This window comes from Marmota marmota, unplaced genomic scaffold (genome assembly GCF_001458135.2).
Source record: "Marmota marmota marmota unplaced genomic scaffold, marMar, whole genome shotgun sequence".
Classification (NCBI taxonomy): Eukaryota; Metazoa; Chordata; class Mammalia; order Rodentia; family Sciuridae; genus Marmota; species Marmota marmota.
This window is the reverse complement of record NW_025999999.1, coordinates 5572597-5593016: the sequence shown is the minus strand read 5'-3', so window position 1 is coordinate 5593016 and position 20420 is coordinate 5572597. Positions and strand designations below refer to the sequence as shown.

The 20420-nt window shown below is 35.5% G+C and overlaps 1 protein-coding gene across 2 annotated transcripts in view; it reads left to right on the top strand.

The window, feature by feature from the left end:
- Chuk (component of inhibitor of nuclear factor kappa B kinase complex) overlaps positions 1 to 20420 on the top strand; it is a 44836-nt gene that overhangs the window by 1345 nt on the left and 23071 nt on the right. For both annotated transcript variants that reach the window (XM_015494642.2, XM_015494641.2), the window contains exons 2-10: positions 1 to 98; positions 5165 to 5259; positions 12007 to 12121; positions 13166 to 13235; positions 14028 to 14116; positions 17091 to 17180; positions 17314 to 17438; positions 17620 to 17727; positions 18478 to 18613. In XM_015494642.2, coding sequence (XP_015350128.2) covers positions 1 to 98; positions 5165 to 5259; positions 12007 to 12121; positions 13166 to 13235; positions 14028 to 14116; positions 17091 to 17180; positions 17314 to 17438; positions 17620 to 17727; positions 18478 to 18613 — 926 coding nt within the window. The remainder of the gene's footprint in view (positions 99 to 5164; positions 5260 to 12006; positions 12122 to 13165; positions 13236 to 14027; positions 14117 to 17090; positions 17181 to 17313; positions 17439 to 17619; positions 17728 to 18477; positions 18614 to 20420) is intronic.

Sequence of the window (20420 nt, the reverse complement as noted above, 5' to 3'; positions counted from 1 at the left end):
GGCCCCCGGGGCTGCGGCCGGGCGCGGGCGGGCCCTGGGAGATGCGGGAGCGGCTTGGCACCGGCGGCTTCGGAAATGTTTGTCTGTACCAGCATCGGGTGAGGCGGGGCGCGAGAGGGAGTGGCGGTGGTTTTGTCATAGCGTCTGTGGAGCTCAGGGCTGTCAGTGTGTGAGATTGTCGGTGAGACCTTGGCCAGTATTTGTGAGCCAGCGTTTGTGAGTGTGAGATACTGTGCTTTTGAGCCTGGGTGACTGAGTCCAAGGTTGTTATCTGAGGTTCTGGGGCAATGTGGCGAGCTAGAGCCATTAGGAAGAACTTTGCTCTGAGTGTCAAGATGTGACCGGCTGTTTCGTGAGTGTGACAAATGCTTATGTGTCTGTATGTGAATGTAGAGTCTCAGGGCGTGTGAGGCAGATGAACGTCAGAGTGTGTATATGTGAGCATGAATGGGTGAAAAAGTGGGACTGAAGATGGGGGCAGGCTGCCTGTTGCAGTGTGTGTGTGTGTGTGTGTGTGTGCGCGCGCGCGCGCGCTTGTTTGTGTGTGCATGTGCGTGCCAGTGGTTGAAAGCTGTACTAGCAGTGGAGACTGCAGTACAAGGAAGGCTTCCTGTGAGTCTAGAGTTAAACTTTTGGAAGCCATTGGTAGACTTTGGAATCGTGCATTCCAGGTTGGGAAAGGTATGAGGGTAAGCTGGTGAAAATGATTATGGTCTGAAAGAGAAGACAGATTGAAAGCAGGGAGGAGGGAGACACTATTCTGTGGGAGACAGCTAACATTAGAGTCAGGAAATATACTTTGACTTAATTGAAAATGTTTAACCATGTAACAGCAGTTAATCATGTTTGAGTCTCATTTGATGTACCAATAAAAGTTATGAACCCTTTCCTCAGAAAAAAAAATGCAAAGAGGCACATCTGCACAACTTTATGCATGACCACTTGAAGGGTTTGTGCTTTCCTGAAGTACATTTTAGGTTAATAGATCCTGAACTAATAATGTGTGCAGTATAGCTTTTGCTTTATCTGTAAAACGGGTATGATGACATTTATACATCCTGGGCCTGTTTAAAAGTTAAATATAATAGTAATATATGTAAAGCTAAATATTTGACCCATGGAAACATTCATCGGTTGGTTCTTGATGCTGCTTTATTGTTGATTATAATACTTTTCATAATCATTAACTGACCTTTAAAAGGAAATGTCCAAGTAAAAGTTGTGTTCTAGGAAATTTCACTTTGTAAAGGATAAATTTGATTGGAAAAACATGGGATAAGGTTGGCAGTTAAGGTACTACTAAAATGCTTCTATTTGGCTTACAAATAGAGAAGTGAATCCAAAAGGAGAGATTATAATTTGTTTTTTTAAGGAACATGGGTGTGGGTAGAGACTCCCATTTGGGGTAGGCTGGAGAGGAGATAGAAGTCCACATTGGGAGAATAGGCATGTTTTTGAGGCAATTAGAATGACAAAACTGAGGAAACTTTGTGAAGCAGGTTTCAAGATCAAGTATAGGAGGCAATCTTGGAGAGAGAGAAAGACTGGAAGGACTAAGGCATTAAATACTGTTTCAGTAAAGTAGTAGATTTAAGGAATATAGTGCACTCAAAAGAAAATTAATTTAAAAAAGGAGAGACATATACTTCAAATATAATGTTACATGTGTTATCAGCCTGGTCATAAGGGAAAAAAGTATGCTTGCTGACATGTTTTGGAGACTGCTTCTCCTGGCCCCTGGCTGAGAATGGATGGACAAATTTATCACTTTTTAAAAATTATTGTGGTAAAGAATACTTAACATAAAATTTATCATTTTAACCATTTCAAGTGTATAGTTCAGTAGCATTAAGTACTTCACATTGATGTGCATCCATTACATCATCATCCATTTCCAGAACCTTCCCAGACTGAAACTTCATACCCTTTAAACAATAACTCCTCATTTTCCCCTTACCCAGCCCCTGGCAACAACATTCTACTTTTCATCTCTATGAAATCCATCACTTTTTAAATGGAAGAGATTTGGGCTCCCTAAACTCTTAGAAATCTCTCAGGGCCTTTCCAATTGATCAGAGTGCTCTTCCCTCAAACTAGGACATTTGACAACAGACCTGTAGTAAGGAGAAAAGCAATAATCTGTAAGACTTGGAAACAGGATCCTTCCTCTATAGCTTTCAGTATACTCATCTTTTAGTGGAAACTATGTCCAAGATTTCATCCATACCTGTCAAAGCTCCATGAGGATAGGAGATGGTTTATTTAGGTAATTACTGTACTGGGTGCTGATAGTGACAAGATCAACAAGGAGATTTCAAGTCTAATGAGAGAGATGGTCATAGAAACAAAGTACAATGTGGTACCTTATATAATGAGAATATTTACAAATGAATGAGGAACAAAAGAATTGAGGAACCAAAGAATTCTTCCTAGGGAACAAGATAGCATTTCTCAAAGTATGCTTGGAAAATCTAATTCCATGGGATACTTTGAAGAAAGGATACAGAAAAAAGATAAAGGATACAGTGGGTGGGAATACAGCTCAGTGGTAGAGCACTTGTGCAGCATGTGTAGGGCCCTGGGATTTGATGCCTAGCAACACAGGGAGAAAAATGAAAGAAAGAAAGAAAGAAAGAAAAGAAAGGAACGGTTGTTGACCCTCCATGAATACTTCATTCACAGATTCAACCATCCACAGATTAAAAATATTTGGAAAAAAATGCATCCATACTGAACACATGTGGACATTTTTCTTGTCCCTATTACCCAAATAATATAATATAGCAGCTACATAGGATTTACATTGTATTAGGTTTCATAAGTAATCTAGAGATGATTTAAAGTATACAGGAGGATGTACATAGGTTATACACAAATACTATGTGGACATTTTTCTTGTCCCTATTACCCAAATAATATAATATAGCAGCTACATAGGATTTACATTGTATTAGGTTTCATAAGTAATCTAGAGATGATTTAAAGTATACAGGAGGATGTACATAGGTTATACACAAATACTATGTTATTTTATATACTACTTTCTACCGATTTTGGTATCCTTTGGAACTCCTGGAACCAATCTTTCACACATGGAGGATGACTTTGCTTTGTTTAAATACATTGGGTAAATGCAATATTTCTTTGAGTTTCAAAATCAAATTAGCATATTAAAAGCTCCAAAAATTAAAGAAACACTTTTGGATTAGTATTTTCTAATTTTTTATTATAAAAATATATATAGTGTAGGGCTGGGGATGTGGCTCAAGCGGTAGTGCGCTGGTCTGGCATGTGTGCGGCCCGGGTTCGATCCTCAGCACCACATACCAACAAAGATGTTGTGTCTGCCGATAACTAAAAAATAAAAAAATATTTAAAAAATTCTCTCTCTCTCTCTCTCTCTCTTTAAAAAAAATATATATAGTGTAAAATTTAGTTTAACCATTTTTAAGAGTATAGTTCTCATATGCCAAATAAAAATGTCTAGAGTAAAAAAAAGTATGGTTCTGTTGTATTAAGTACATTTATATTGTACTACCATCACTGCTATCCCTCACAATATTCCAAGTTTTTTTTTTTTTTTTTTTAAATATAGTTTCTGTCTTGTGCTGCCTTAACTGGTCTTGAACCATGATCCTCTTGCCTCAGATTCCCAAGTAGCTCAGACTAGAGGTGCACACCACTGTGCTCACTTATTCCACTTGTTATTTCAAAGTTGTTTTTGATTTGTACATTTTGGGGGGTACCAGGGATTGAACCCAGTGGTACTTAACCACTGAGCCATATCCATGCCCTCCCCCCCCCCTCTGCCTTATTTATTTATTTATTTATTTATTTATTTTTGTAATTTTGAGACAGGGTCTTGCTAAGCTGCTTTCGTGATCCTCCTGCTTCAGCCTCCAAAGACACTTGGATTACAGGTGTGTGCTACCACACCTGGCTATTCCAGTTTTTTTTCAACACAGAAGTTTTTTTTTTCCTTTTTGGCTCAGCATGTATAAACTTTCCAGAGAATATTTTTTGTGAAGAGGTAGAATTTCACTGATTAGGTGAACTACAAATTGAGGAGTTGAAAGATCTTATGGGCTCTTGAAATAAATAACTTCCTGCCTTATTCATAAGAAAATTCAGGGCTTAATGTTGTTCATGGCTGTGCCAGATAGTTTTCATGGTAGTAAAACTTTACCACCAGGTCCCTGCTTAAATGAAAGGTTGAAGGAAATGAGTATTGTGGTTAGGCTGACTTGTAATGTGTCCTATTTCCTTTCTTCTTTCTCTACACATTATCAGCTATCATGTTAGCCTTTTTCCCCTACCAGGCTCCCAATTCAGACTGTCCCATCCAAGCTATGTCTTGCTTCCCTGCCTTTAAAGTTTTTCTACCTTCCTAGTTCCTGAGAGTTCTCTCTATTCATGCACACCTTATAGTACAACTCAGAGATTACAGATTTGGGGAGTTCTTTTGAACTCTTCTCACAATATCTGAAACATATTGTAACATGTTTGGCCCTGATTGCTGATCCTGGGTTATATTATTAGTGTTACCACAGTATGATGAGGTCAGACTATTTCCTTTAATGTACATTACAATGGGCTTAATTTCAGTCAGAATTGGTTAAGTTATTTATAAGCAAGAGATTTTCAGTTTATTTTATAGGCATGGAAACAGAAGTTTAACCATTATTAGGATATTTTCCCATGTCTTTTGAAATGCACAGATTAGGATCTAATTTTGGAGTTTTTGTGCATTAGGCTTAGTCATGTTAAAACTGTTTCTTTCTATTTTGAGACCAGGGAGCCCTCAATTATCCTGTTTATCCCAGAGTTGTCTTGACCGAGGTCAGAAAAAGGGTTTGTTGGAGAGACAATATCCTTGTATTTTTCTAGCAGTATGTATGAGACTGTATCCTGAAAAAAACCTATCATAGGATCAGCCTCAATTTTTGTTTATGTGCTGTAATGTATTTGAGGGTCTGAAAGCATTGATTAGTAAGTAGTCTCATGGTTTATCTCACCAAAGTGTTGGCTCAACGGAGCTGTGAATGTAATATGTTTAATTAGTGAAGTTAAAAAGAGTGTTGTTTCCCTGGGTTGACATTTCTTTGATACAGACAAATCTTCACAAGAACCTAATTTATTTTGTCTGTTATTTTTTATTTTCCAGGATCTTGATCACAAAATAGCAATTAAGTCTTGCCGCCTAGAACTAAGTACAAAAAATAGAGAACGGTGGTGCCATGAAATCCAGATCATGAAGAAGTAAGTGTACTCAATGATTTTTATTTCTTCATTCTGCAGCCCAATCATTGTTATTATAAGGAAGGAGGCTAAGGATCTACTCTTCTCAGGATCTTTTTGGGAACACATTTTTCTCTCTGTCATTAAATATATGTGTTCTATTTCAGACAATAGTATGTTAATGATTAAGAAAGCTTAAGTTTAAAAAGTAAGTTAAGTATCAGATTCAGCTCTCTGAAGGTAGAGTTTTTTTCTTGTGGGCCTTGGGCAATGCTCATATATTAACTTTCACTGTCCTCATTTCTTTTATACCTACTTTTGTTAAATAGTATATGTATTGCTTTGTAAAAAAAAAAAAAATTACCGCCAAATTTAGTGTCTTAAAACTATAAACATTTAGTATTTTCAGTTTCTGTGGCTTAGCTCTGTGGGTTCTAGGTCAGGATCTGTTCTGAGAGACCTCAAAATGTTGACTGGAGCTGTATCATCCAAAGGCTTGACTAGGGCTGAAGTAATTGCTGCCAAGCTCACTTATGTGACTATTGGCCAGAAGCATCAATTTCTTACCGTAGGCCTCTCCATAGGGAAGAATTAACATCTTCCTAACATGGCAACTAACTTCTCCAGAGCAAGTGCTCAGTGAGAGAGAACAAAATGAAAGCTGGCATATCTTTTATGAAATCTCCTTGGAAGTTACACTTTATTCTTTCCACTGCATTGTTTGTTAGAAATGAGTCACTAAGGATAGCATATATATAAGGAGAGGAGAATTAAGCTCTTAAAGGGAAAAGTGAACATATTTTAAACTTCTCCAGGTAGTGTGCTTTAGATCATTCCACTAGTTATCACCATAACCCTGGATTTAGGTATTATCCATATATTTTTAAATTTTTTATTCTGATTTGTTATATATGACAGCAGAATTCATTACAATTCATATCACACATATAGAGCACAATTTTTCATATCTCTAATTGTACACAAAGTAGAGTCACACCATTTGTTCTTCATATGTGTACTTAGGGTAATGATGACCACCTCACTCCACTGTCTTTTCTACCCCCATGCCCCCACCTTTCCCCTTCCACCCCTTTGCCCTATCTAGAGTTTTTCTAATCCTCCCATGCTCCTCCTCCCAACTCACTAAGAATCAGCCTCCTTATAACAGAGAAAACATTCAGCATTTGTTTTTTTGGGATTGGCTAGCTTTACTTAGCATTATATTCCCCACCTCTGTCCATTTAACTGCAAATGTCACAATTTTATTCTCTTTTATTGCTGACTATTATTCCATTGTGTGTATATATACCACAGTTTCTTTATTCATTCATCTACTGAAGGGCTTCTAGGTTGGTTCCACAGTTTAGCTATTGTGAATTGTGCTGCAGTACACATTGATGTGGCTGTGCCCCTGTAGTATGCTGTTTTTAAGTCCTTTGGGTATAGACTGAGGAGTGGAATAGTTGGGTCAAAGGGTGGTTCCATTCCCAGTTTTCCAAGGAATCTCCATACTGCTTTTCATTTTGGCTGCACCATTTTGCAGTCCAGTCCCACCAGCAATGTATGAGTGTGCCTTTTTTCCCAACATCCTCGCCAACACTTATTGTTGTTTGTATTCTTAATAGCTGTAGTTTTGATTTTTGTTTCTCTAATAGCTAGAGGTGTTGAACATTTTTTCATAAATTTGTTGATTGATTGTATATCACATTCTGAGAAGTGTCTGTTCAGTTCCTTGGCCCATTTATTAATTGGGTTATTTGTTATTTTGGTGTTTAGCTTTTTGAGTTTTTTTAATACCCTAGAGATTAGTGCTTGGTCTGATGTATAAGTGGTAAAAATTTGCTCCCAAGCTATAGGCTCTCTGTTCACCTCACTGATTGTTTCTTTTACTGAAAAGAAGCTTTTTAGTTTGAATCCATCCCATTTATTGATTCTTGATTTAAAATCTTGCACTATAGGAGTCTTATTAAGGAAGTAGGGGCCTAATTCAATATGATGGAGATTTAGACCTACTGTTTCTTCTATTACACACAGGTATCTGGTTTAATCCTAGGTCCTTGATCCACTTTGAGTTCAGTTTTGTGCATGGTGAGAGATAGGGGTTTATTTTCATTTTGTTGCATATGGATTTCCAGTTTTCCCAGCACCATTTGTTGGAGAGGCTATCTTTTCTCCAATGTGTGTTTTTTGATGCCTTTGTCTAATATAAGATAACTGTAATTACGTGGGTTAGTCTCTGTGTCCTCTATTCTATACCATTGGTCTACTAGTCTATTTTGGTGCCAATACCATGCTGTTTTTGTTACTATTGGTCTGATGATGCCACCTGCTTCAGTCTTCTTGCTAAGGATTGCTTTTGCTATTCTGGGTCTCTTATTTTTCCAGATGAATTTCAGACTGCTTTTTCTATTTCTATGAGGAATGTCATTGGAATTTAGATTGAAATTACATTAAATCTGTATGATGCTTTTGGTAGTATGGTCATTTTGACAATATTAATTCTGCCTAAGAACAAGGGAGATCTTTCCATCTTCTAAGGTCTTCTTTAATTTCTTTCTTTAGCATTCTGTAGTTTTTGTTATAGAGGTCTTTGACCTCTTTTCTTAGGTTGAGTCCCAAGTATTTTGGGTTTTTTATTTGTTTGTTTGTTTGTTTTTAGGCTATTGTAAATGGGGTAGTTTTCCTCGTTTCCCTTTCACAGGATTTGTGAATTTTATTTATTTTTCCAAAGAATCAACTTTTTCTTTTGTCAATTTTTTCACTTGTTTCTTTTGTTTCAATTTCATTGATTTCAGCTCTGATTTTAATTATTTCCTGTTTTCTACTGCTTTTGGTGTTAATTTGTTCTTTTTCTAGGGCTTTGAGATGTAAAGTTAAGTAATTTATTTGTTGACTTTTTCTTCTTTTAAGGAATGAACTCCATGCAATGAACTTTCCTCTTAGAACTGCCTTCATTGTGTCCCAGAGATTTCTATACATTGTGTCCGTTCTCATTCTCTCTAAGAATTTTTTAATCTCCTCCTTGATGTCTTTTGCAACCCATTGTTCAGTAGCATATTATTTAGTCTCCAGGTGATGGAGTAGTTTTTATTTTATTGATTTCTAATTTCATTACATTATGATTTGATAGAATGCAGGGTAATATCTCTACTTTTTTATATTTGCTAAGAGTTGCTTTGTGGCATAGTATATGGTCTATTTTAGAGAAGAATCCATGTGCTGCTGAGAAGTAAGTGTATTTTCCGTTCATTGAAAGATGAAATATTCTGTATATGTCAGTTAAGTTATTGATTCATTTTTCAGTTCTGTAGTTTTTTTGTTCAGCTTTTGTTTGGATGATCTATCTAGTGGTGAAAGAGGTATGTTAAAGTCCCCCAGAATTATTGTGTTGTGGTCTGTTTGACTCTTGCATTTGAGAAGAGTTTGATTAACATAGATGCTTCACTGTTTGGGGCATATAAATTTATTATTGTTACGGCTTGTTAATGAATGGTTCCCTTAAGCAGTATGACATATCTTTCTTTATGCCTTTTGATTAACTTTGGCTTGAAGTCTACTTTATTTGATATGAGGATGGAAACCCCTGCTTGCTTCCGCAGTCTATGTGAGTGGTATGATTTTCCCCCACCTTTCACCTTCATTCTGTGGATGTCTTTTCCTATGAGATGAATCTCTTGTAGACAGAATGTTGTCGGGTCTTTTTTTTTTTTTTAATCCAATCTGCCAGTCTGTGTCTTTTGATTTGTGAGTTTAGGCCATTAACATTCAGGGTTATTATGGTCTAATAATATGGTCTAATCTGTTGGTGATGCTTTCAGTTGAACTTTTAATTTAGTTTATTGTTTCTTTCATTTCAAGGATATCTGTTTGGTTTTTTTTTTAGAATCTCTATCTCCCTATTGAAGTAATCTTTTGCTTCCTGTATTTGTGTAACTCTTTGTCAAAATGATCTTTTGCTTCGTGTATTTACTCATACTTTAGTTTACAGAACATTTTAGTTATGTACATCCTGAACTCCTTCTCTTGTCATTTCTTTTACTGTGCTGGCCATGAATTCTAATAATGTGGTATCTTGATTTGTTTGGGGCACTTTCTTCCCTTGTCTTTTCATATTGCTTGTGTGTCTTTCCTGCTAGCTCAGTGGATCCCAGGTGTTACTGTTTTACCCTATAGGCTTATAGTGCCCCTGTAGGGTTCTAGTACCTCTCCTTTGAGGTGAAGGACAATGTTAACAGCTCCCAATATAAACAATATACACCCTAAAAGTAAATATTTGCTATTAAGACATTTATAGTTTGGTCACAATGTACAGAAATGGTGAATTCAAGTATTATCTACTATATACTCAGTAGGTTTGTAAAAGGGTTTACAGTTTCTGATGGTGGACAAAGAACCCGGGGTGAGGAGTAGGATGATATGCTGAGGAGGTAGGAGGTGAGGATATAGAGTTCTTATATCTTAGAAAGTGTGAAAGAGAAATCTAAAGAGGAAGATTAGTAGCAGAAGAGAGAGGAAGTAATTTGGGTAGACAAGTAAGTGAGTAGACAGTAGAGTACCTAAAACAAACACACATAAATATTAAGAAAAATAAAAAATGTTAAAATGTAAAAATTGGTGGGAGAAAAGAAAATGAACAAACAAAGAATATACAACACGTCTGTAATATACTATTCAGACATCCCAGTCCTCAAAATCCTAATTCATGCAAAGTACTTGGTTTCACATATACTGGGGATGTGAGAGCAGGAGAATAGAGAGGGAGAAGAAAAAAAATCTTGAAGGAAGAAACAGGGATTGTTTTGGTTTTCAATCAGTGTCTTTTCTGCTTCCCTTCTCATCCAGTAGGTGGGGATCGTCTTTTGTTAGCTGGAATCTCCACTGTCAGGATGGTGAAGGTAACCAGGGTGGGAGGGTTGGTCCTGGTTGGATGACCCCTGGAAGTGGGGTGTGTGACCTGCCAATCCCCGAAGGGAGACTGCACTTCAAGGATCTCTTTTTGGGCCTATTTGTGTGATGTGAGCACCTGGTCCTTCTTCTTTTCTCACCTGAAGATCTCCAAGTTCCTGGTCTCTGTGTTAGTCTCTAAACTGGATCACACTCACCCTCTCCTTTACTACTTCCTAATGAGGGACCTTTCTCTTCCAGGCTCTTGAGTGTGGTGCTTTGGGTGCATTCTGTACTTGCTGATAACTGTTTTGTGTTGGGCATTCACTGTGCCAGGTTAGCCGCTGCTGGGGAGAGGGGGGAGTTAGAAACTGGCCAGCTGGAGTTCCAAACTGGGAGTTGCCCCCACTAAAGATGGTGATGAAGGTCCCAAGACGGAGGTGGTTGCTTTCAGGGATGGGGTGTCAGATCGGGTGGGGGGAGCCAGGTGATGACGTTGGATGATCAGTTCAGAGACGAGCTCTGTGACTTGCAGTTTGTGTCTGTCTGCTAACTTCATAGCCCGTGTGAAGTTCTTGAGTGCAGGCAGGCTACTGTGCCTAGGGGACTATCATTGCTGTTGCAGAGTCCCAAGATAGAGGTGATGGGGGAGCCCCACATTGGTAGATGGGGTCCACACAGGAATGGCGGCTGGAGTTCCAGTGTGTGGGAAGCTGCCGGGTGTCCTGCGTGGGAGTGGCGTTTGTGATTTCTGCTCGGGTGGGTGGCCAAAAGTTCTGCAAGGGTGCTGATGTTGATGTTCCCACTCGGGTACCTGGTAGTCCTGCATGGGTGAGCAGTTGGGAGACCTACTCTGATGCTGAGCCCCGGAGCCCTGGACAGCATGGTGGCCATGATTCTTGCGCCGGGAACAGGAATATCACTCACAGAGAAGCAGTATTCTCACTATTTGAGCCCCAGGTCACAGAGCAACACAGAATGCTGCCTCCCTCTGGCCCACCATCTTGGATCCCTAATATCTTATCCATGTTTTATAGATGAGGAAGTTGAACTCCGTGTAGTCACACTAGTGGTATTCTGAATTTGAAACAAGTATTTTCTGACTAGTGTTTTGCTTATTTCATTTTTATGATTTTCAAAATTGGCTATGTGGCAAAATCACCAGGAAAGCTTAATAATATGAATTCTTAAGCCTACATATGGAGATTCTATTTCTTTAGGTCCTAGGACAGGAATCCATACTGGTTTTGGAATCCATTGCATCACGATGATGATGATGATGATGATGATGATGATGATGATGAAAGGAATGGTAATAAATAAATTTTTTTAAAAAGCCAATGGAAGACATTGTGATTCTGAATTTACTGAAAGTCTTGTGTTTGTGCACAGATTTAGAAATGTAAGGAAATATGCCCAAATTTATTAGTATTTATTTTTGGGTGACACTGTAATTGATTATGGGAAAGGCAGTATAAAATAGGCCTTGGAGCCTGAACTGCCAGATTTTGACTCCTTATTGAGAACTTGCTATGTAATCTTATATTACTTAACCAATTTGTGCTTCAGTTTTTCTTCTGTGTGATAAAACTTTTAATACATCTACTTTTATTAGGATTATTTTGACAAGCAAATGAATTAATTATATGTAAAGTGCTTACTGCTTGACACACATAAATCTAATAATAACAGTGATAGTATCTTCATGTATATTTTTTCTCCTAAAGATTACTAATTTTTAATTACACAAATCATAAATTAGAATTTTATAAACAATGCCAGTCTTCCTTCCTTATCTCATTCCCATCTCTAATTACCACTTCAAATCTAGTTCCTGTTCATTGGAAAAATTGTTTTGATTTTAGTATTTTTCCTTTCTTTTAGGTTGAACCATCCCAATGTTGTAAAGGCCTGTGATGTTCCCGAGGAATTGAATTTTTTAATAAATGATGTACCTCTTCTAGCAATGGAATACTGTTCTGGAGGAGATCTTCGGAAGGTAGTATGGATATTTTGAGATGATGAGATTGTAAGTCACAAATTTGAGGATTGTTTGAATCATATCCAATATGGTAATCTAGAATAAGGAACAGAGAACTATGGCCTGTTACCTGTTTTGTAAATAAAATTTATTGGAACCGTGCTCATGTCTATGGCTTCTTTCTTGCAGCTGCAGAATTTTAAGTAGTTGTGACAGAAACCATATGGCTTGTAACGACTAAAGTGCTTACTATCTGTCCCTTTACAGAAAATATTTGCTCACTCTAGGTTTAGAACATGGATTTTTTTATTTGTTGTTGTTCATTTTATACATAACAGTAGAGTGTATTTTGACATACATAAATGGAGTATAGCTTATTCTAATTAGGATTCCATTCTTGTGTTTGAAGATGATATGGAGTTACACTGGTCATGTATTCATATGAACATAGAAAGGTTATGTCTGATTCATTCTACTGTCTTTACTATGCCTATCCCCTCTCCCTTCCTTTCATTCCCCTTTGTCTAGTCCAATGAACTTCTATAGAACATGAATTTTTGTTGTTGTTTGCAAGATGAGACTATGTCAATAGTGTTAGTGTTAAATGTTTAAGGTGCTTATAAAAATATTTTTTCTATTACAATCTTTATTTCCTATCTCATTTTAAATATGTCCTTATGAATATATATACATGTGTGTGTATGTGTATATATATAATATACATACATATACACACACACACACTCTCATGGGAGAGTGTGTGTGTGTGTGTGTGTGTGTGTGTGTATATATATATATATATGAGAGAGACAGAGACATTTGTCAACCTTTTTCAATTTTACGTACTTTTGGCCCTTTATCTTTACTTCAATGAGTCTTGTCCACGTAAATGAAACATATCCTTACTATGTTTGATGATTTTTTTTCCCTTCTTTCACTTTCTTTATCATGTCTTATTTTCTCATTTCAATATTCTCTTCAGAGTATGTTGACTAATATGTGTTGCTGTTGTTGCCCAGCAATTTGCAGTACACAATTTTAGACTTTTTTTTTTTTTTAAAGCTACTCAACAAACCAGAAAATTGTTGTGGACTTAAAGAAAGCCAAATACTTTCTTTACTGAGTGATATAGGTATGTAATCAATATTAAAATATCATTGTAATTTAGTACCTCTGGGTCCATAAAAGATTATGTATACTGCTTGGGAATTAAGAATTGCTGATACACTATACAAAACATGGCTTTTTAATGTCTATAAGAATTTGTCAAAAAACTGTTACTATTAGTACTAAATTAAAACTAGGATATTTTGTTACTATTGTTTTATCTAAGAATCTTTTCTTGGCTCATAGATGTTCTAATTGCTGACAAAATATTGTGTGAAAAGACCTTATTCAATTTTACTGCCTCCATTCCCAATTGACATAGTAATTTTGTTCACAGTGGAATTGCAACTCTTTGGGAACTATATATATCCTCAAGTTAGTCTTAGATTGAAATTCTCTGTTTAATCAGAATTACTCCTGAAAAATCCTTAAAATAATAGTACCTATGCTATTAGAGGAAGTACAAAAGCCAAGATTAAGTTTTCTATGTTTTAGTTTTGCTTCTTTTCCTAGGCCATGGAGACCAAAGTCTAGGTGAAAAGGGTGACTTAGGTGGGAGAAAGGGCCATGCAGGTTGTAGGAATTTTCTCAGTTGATTATTTCATTTCTTTTAATGTTAATTTTAATAAGTTAAATGAGCACATATTATAATTTATTATGATTAAATCATTTGTTTAATGTGTCTGTATTTTCTGTGAAAAAAATCTGAAGTGCTCTGATACAGCTATGATGGTGCATATTCAGAGCTGTGTGAAGTTTTTTTTTTTTAAACTCAGTATTTTCTCTTACTTTAAAATATATTCTAAACTTTATTTAGGGTCTGGGATCCGGTATTTGCATGAAAACAAAATTATACATCGAGATCTAAAACCTGAAAATATAGTTCTTCAGGATGTTGGTGGAAAGGTAGGTGAAACCTGAAGAAATGTTCCATGATTTGCATACAGTCTCCCTTATGTAGTTAGTCTTTGAACTTTAGTGTCCTTGCTGTTTACCCATAGCACTCTATACTTTTACTAATTCAGTCCTTACCACACTAAACTGTAGTTTTTTGTGGTTATTTTTTTTTCCTCCTCTGTTAAACAGTGGTTTCAAAGAAGGAGGTGCACCTGTCTTGTTGATGCCTGTTTTTCTAGCAGAGATAGTTGGTAGAGACTGTATAATTTGTTAATTCTCATCACTATTTTATTCTTGAGAAGCACATCCAAAACACATATATATACATCCTAGTCTGCTTTACTTTAAGGAAAAAAGTATTTGTTTTTAAAAAACTCATCTCCTTTCCACAGATCCTAAATTCTGTATTTGAATTTTAAAACTAAAAAAAAAAAAGAATCAAAGAAAAAAGTAAAACCTTGGTTTCCCAGATTCTTAAATGAGTCATCTTGAGAAGATCCAGAAATTGTGTATTGACTTTTAAAATGTTTCATTTTCCTCAGAATAATTTGAACAGTTTTCTTGTTTCAAGCATCCAAATTACATTCCCGTAAAGACTTAAAGCTATGAATACGAACCTTGCATTGGTTTTTTGTTTATTTGTTTGTTTTGGGTACTTGCCTTTTTTTTTTTTTTCTTTGATATGGGGTCTTGCTTACTTACTTAGAGCCTTGCTAAGTTGCTGAGTCTGGCCTCAAACTTGCAGTCCTCCTGCCTCAGCCTTACTAATCACTGGGATTACAAGCATGCACCACTTCACCTGGCCTTATTTATTTATTTTTTTAAATTTTGGCTTTTATTTATTTTTTTTTTCTGTAGTTTTTGGATGTCCAAACAAGCATTTAAAAGAAATCTTTAATTTCTTCAAAAAAATTTGCTGCTATAAATTACAATTTTGTATGTAGATGACTTTTAATTTATTTATTTCATCATTTCATTGGTGATTTATAATTATACATAATAATGGGGTTCATGGTTTCATATATAAATTACATTTGTGATTAGAAATCAGAAAATTATAAGAGGAGAAATGTTGATTACAAATTTCCTTGTTGTTCTTAAGATCTTGAAATAAATTAATATATCTAACAAAAAAGACTGGTAAAAATACCTGCTCTCTTCTTTATTTATTTATTTATTTATTTATTTATTTATTTATTTTTTATTGGTTGTTCAAAACATTACACAGCTCATGACATATCATCTTCCATACATTTGATTCAAGTGGGTTATGAACTCCCATTTTTTACCCCAAATACAAGTTGCAGAATTGCTCTCTTCTTTATATGTGTAAACAAAGGAAACTCCATGGGGATGGCAACAGTACTGCTCTCACATTAAAAGAATGCCTTGAGTATGCATTTATGACGGATAATAAGAGCACTCATATTTTTCTTTTTTTGTTGTTCCAGGGATTGAACCCAGGAGTTTTCTAACCTCTGAGCCACATCCCCAGCCCTTTTTATTTTTTATTTAGAAACAGGGTCTCACTAAGTTGCTTAGGGCCTTGCTAAATAGCTGAGGTTGGCTTTGAACTCCTGATCCTCCTGCCTTAGTCTCCCTAGCCACTGGGATTACAGGCATGTTACCACCACACCTGGCCCACATCAATTTTATACAAACTCTAAAGTATCCATATCAGAAATGTTCTAGCCACAATTCTTTCTCATAGTCTATTGAAAAGTACCCCTCAATTAGACAAATAATTACATTCAGCTAATTCTTTCAAATGTCAGCCATGCAGAAGTTTAAATAGTCTTTAAAATAAAAAAAAGTCTTTAAACAAACAAACAAAAAATGTATGACTTTAAAAGAAAAAGCAAAGAAAGGAACTTTATCTTTCTGTCTTACTGATAGGTATAGAAAATATTATTCTTGTGTTAAATACTTTCATACCAGGACATATTTAACACAAAATAAACCAATTGTTACATCTCTTACGTTTTGAGCAGAATTTTACAATTTATGAATTATTTCAATGGATATTTTATGATGTAATTACTTTACTTTTTTTTATATATTTCTACAACACTTTATTTTACTGCATTTTTCCTGACTCTTAGTCTACTGTTCAGCATCATGATTTTCCCTCCTCTACTGACCTTGATATTTTAAACATTTTTCTCTTAATTTTTTTCTGCATTACAAAAGGAACATCAAAAAGTTAGAAATCATAGGTACTCAAATGACTTCACCTGGCCTTATTAACCTTGCATTGGATTATGTTAATATATGTAGATCACAATTGGTCCATTGATCGAACTTTGATTATACTTCTTCTCATAGGAGCCTTTCATGCATGCTTAATTATCTCTATGGTTTTGTTTTGTTGTAGCTAAAAACTTAAGGACATTTTTGAATTTAGGTAGGTGTTGAGTTACATTTAAGGTACTCTACAGTCATGTGATACTTTTTCAAGTTTGAAAATCACCCTTATTTTTGCTTAATGGACAAATCTTATTCTTAACATGCCAAAATAAAAATTATTAGCCAATCTATATTTAATTTTTCACTATGTATCAGGCACTGTATTAATTTTTAATTTTATTTATTTATTTATTTTTAGTTATACATGGGCACAATATCTTTATTTTGTTTATTTATTTTTAAGTGATGCTGAAGATTGATACCCAGTGCCTCATACATGTGAGGCAAGTGCTCTGTCACTGAGCCACAACCCCAGCCCTGTATTAAGTTTTTTATTATGACTATTTTATTAAGTCCTAATAAATCTGTGAAATAGAGCCAGTTAGAATCTAATTATATAGGAAACTGAGAAGTTAAATAACTTGATCAAGATCACATAGCTAGTTAAGTGGTGGAGCTCAGACCTAAAATATATTTGTATTATTTCAGATTGCAAGGTCATTACCACCACCATCCCCATAGCCTAAGGATATTATTGTCTTTCCCTTTCAAATATTTCAACCATTTTCTTTTGCAGGTAGTACATAAAATAATTGATCTAGGATATGCCAAAGATGTTGATCAAGGAAGTCTCTGTACATCTTTTGTGGGAACACTGCAGTATCTGGTGAGATATGTACTATATCTTTGAATTTAAATGTATAAAATTCTTATTCTTATTTCTGAAGGTCATGAATACAGTAGTACAAAGATAACTTCCCCTTACAGTTTTGGCATTTAAAGCATTTTCTCTTTTTAAGGCCCCAGAGCTCTTTGAGAATAAGCCTTACACAGCCACTGTTGATTATTGGAGCTTTGGGACCATGGTGTTTGAATGTATTGCTGGATATAGGCCTTTTTTACATCATCTGCAGCCATTTACCTGGTAAGACATGGATGAGAATTTTGTCATATTTAATGGGAATGGAAATTTTTTGGTTGTTTCCTTTTGTTTCTCACTTTTGTTATTGGTATCGTTGCTTTTTAAATGCAGAATTGAATAAAATAAATGGCAAGAAATAGTAAGAGAGTCAGGTTGTCAGCTGAGGTATCTTTTGTTTTTATAGGCATGAGAAGATTAAGAAGAAGGATTCAAAGTGTATATTTGCATGTGAAGAGATGACAGGGGAAGTTCGATTTAGTAGCCATTTACCTCAACCAAATAGCCTTTGTAGGTAAGTGTACTTTATTTGAGGAGGTTTGCCTCAGTTTCTCCAGGGTTGTAAAAGAATAGTAGTATAGTTGTTTGTTTCAAGTAGTATTATCCAGTAGAACTTTCTGTCATGGTAAATATTCCATATTAGTTTTAGCCACGTGAGGCTTATTGAGCTTTTGAGCACTTGCAAGATGGCTAGGGGCTGTGGGAGTAGAGCTCAGTGTTAGAGTACTTTTTTAGCATGCATGAGGCCCTGGATTTGATTTCCAGTACTACCAAAAAAAAAAGAAGAAGAAGAAGAAAAAGAAAGATGGCTAATGTAATTGAAGAACTGAATTTTAAATAAATAGTAATCGACAACATAGTTGTAGGGGAACTGAGAATTATTGCCACTCAATTTGATTGGCTTAAGTGTTGAGAAGATCCTAGGGATTAAGAAGTAAATGGTCACTGGAGAGTAGAATCGGACTCATCTGTTGAATCTGCCAATAACAAATTTACATATGTAGGTTTGGGGATCTAGGATATGCCAAAGATGTTGATCAAGGAAGTCTCTGTACATCTTTATTATCACTATTTTATTAAGTCCTCTGTGAGATAGATTAGAAAGTATATCCCCTGCAATTTTGTGACTTATTTGAAAGTAAGATATAGAATGGTATGGATAAGTGATAAGAAAGGAAATAGACAACCTATTAAATTATTTTTTTAGTAATACTAAAAAAAAGTGGAAAATAATGATATTCATCATATTTTGTACATTTTCTAGTTTAATAGTGGAGCCCATGGAAAACTGGCTACAGTTGATGTTGAATTGGGACCCACAGCAGAGAGGAGGACCCATTGATCTTACTTTGAAGCAACCAAGATGTTTCCTATTAATGGATCACATTCTGAATTTGAAGGTTAGTTTTAAGGGGTGTATTTCATATAACCTACTATGAAGTTAACAAGTTTACTTGGAAAAATGAACATAAATATATTTTAGTAATCTTTTCCTGATATTTATTTGAAAAGGCAAATTATGTTCTTAGAGCTGATGCTTCATTTCTTTAGCAAGATTTTTCAGTTTTCATCTAAGTGGCCTTTGCTGATTATTCCTTTGAAATTTCTTTTGGATTTTTCCATTCCTGTATTGGTGTCATTTATTACTTCATTCATTTGGGTTTAATTCTACTGGATTTGGTTTGGTGAGGGAGGTTCCTTCCTGGCTTTTAATTCTTTATATTTACTCTCCATCTCTATCCCACATGAACTACCCCTCATTTTCTGAAAGTGCTTTTATATTCTTCTATCCATGAAATCAAAACAATTGTTTTTGCTTACTAAGACATATCTAAACTGATCTTCCTGGGTTTTTTGGGGCTTCCTAATGTAGGTTCACCCCAATCAAGTATGTGTCTTTTCCTGATTTTCTCAACCTTTACCTCAGTCAGAGGTAGTCACTGGTCACTGTGTCATGCCATCAAAACCCTTGTGTATTTTTGCACTTTGATGAATGTTATTCTCTACAATATGATCTCCGTCTGTACACATATCCTTACCTACACAGGCATATCTTAAACTTGCTTTTTTTTCCCCCAATGGTCTCTGCAACACAGTTTGTCACTTAATCCTATTTTATATATTCTTTAATTATTTCTTATCTTCTACTCATGCTTCCCCACTTAGATTTTCTTCTTCAATGCTTGGTTGGTTTTACTACTTTTATTAACAATCACTCACCCTAACCTGACTCCATTTCTATCCTGGCATTCTGTTACAGGTATGTATCAGGTTCTCAGTAATTATTCATTGATATGAATGAGAGGTGTAGGTCTCTTTTTTTTTCAATGTCTTTATTTTTATGTGGTGATGAGGATTGAACCCAGAGCCTCATGCATGCTGGGCAAGTGCTGTACCTCTGAGCTACAACCCCAGCCCCAGTGTAGATCTTTTATATTGTATACCCAGAAACAACCCTCATCTGCAGTCTTTCTGTATGTATTGAGTGCCAATAGTATACAGGCTTTCTAACATTAAAATGAGAATTCATATTCATGTAAGGTTTTAATCTAATCTTGGAATACTTGATTAAATGTGAATTTGAGGGCATGTTCATGTCATTCTTGATTAACGCTGAAAAAATAGTGTGTTAACAAAGCTTGGCTTGGTGAGGCCTTTAGCTTTATGTTGCCTTTGAAAGTTTTGGTTGTGCACCACTCATTTTCCTTTTTTAGAATTGTGATAGTAATTATGGCATCATTCCTACTTGTCTGTGAGCATGTTTGTCATAGAGCATGGAGAAAGATTTCTCATTATGGGGTTTGTGCGCCTATAGACTTTAGTTATGTTTGCATCACCACTACTTACCTGTCTATGAATCTGAGCAGGTATTACTTTCTCTTTATTTGGAGAATAGTAGTATCTTCAAAGGATCAATATTATCGTGAAGTTGTGCAGTATAAGTATTGAGTACTATTCATGATAATACAGAAGGTTTCAGGGACACTTCCTAAATATAATAATAGGGCTGATTTTAAAGAATAAGCAAGAGATAATTAATTTTAAAACATTAAAGTTTATTATATAAGAGTAATATTGACAATTTTGTTATGACATTTGGAATTTACATTAAAAAGATCAGTTTTAGGTTATAAAAGCAGTTTGTTATTTCTTTAGCACCACTTACTTAAGCATCAGTGTCAGGATTTGTAAATAGAAATAATAATG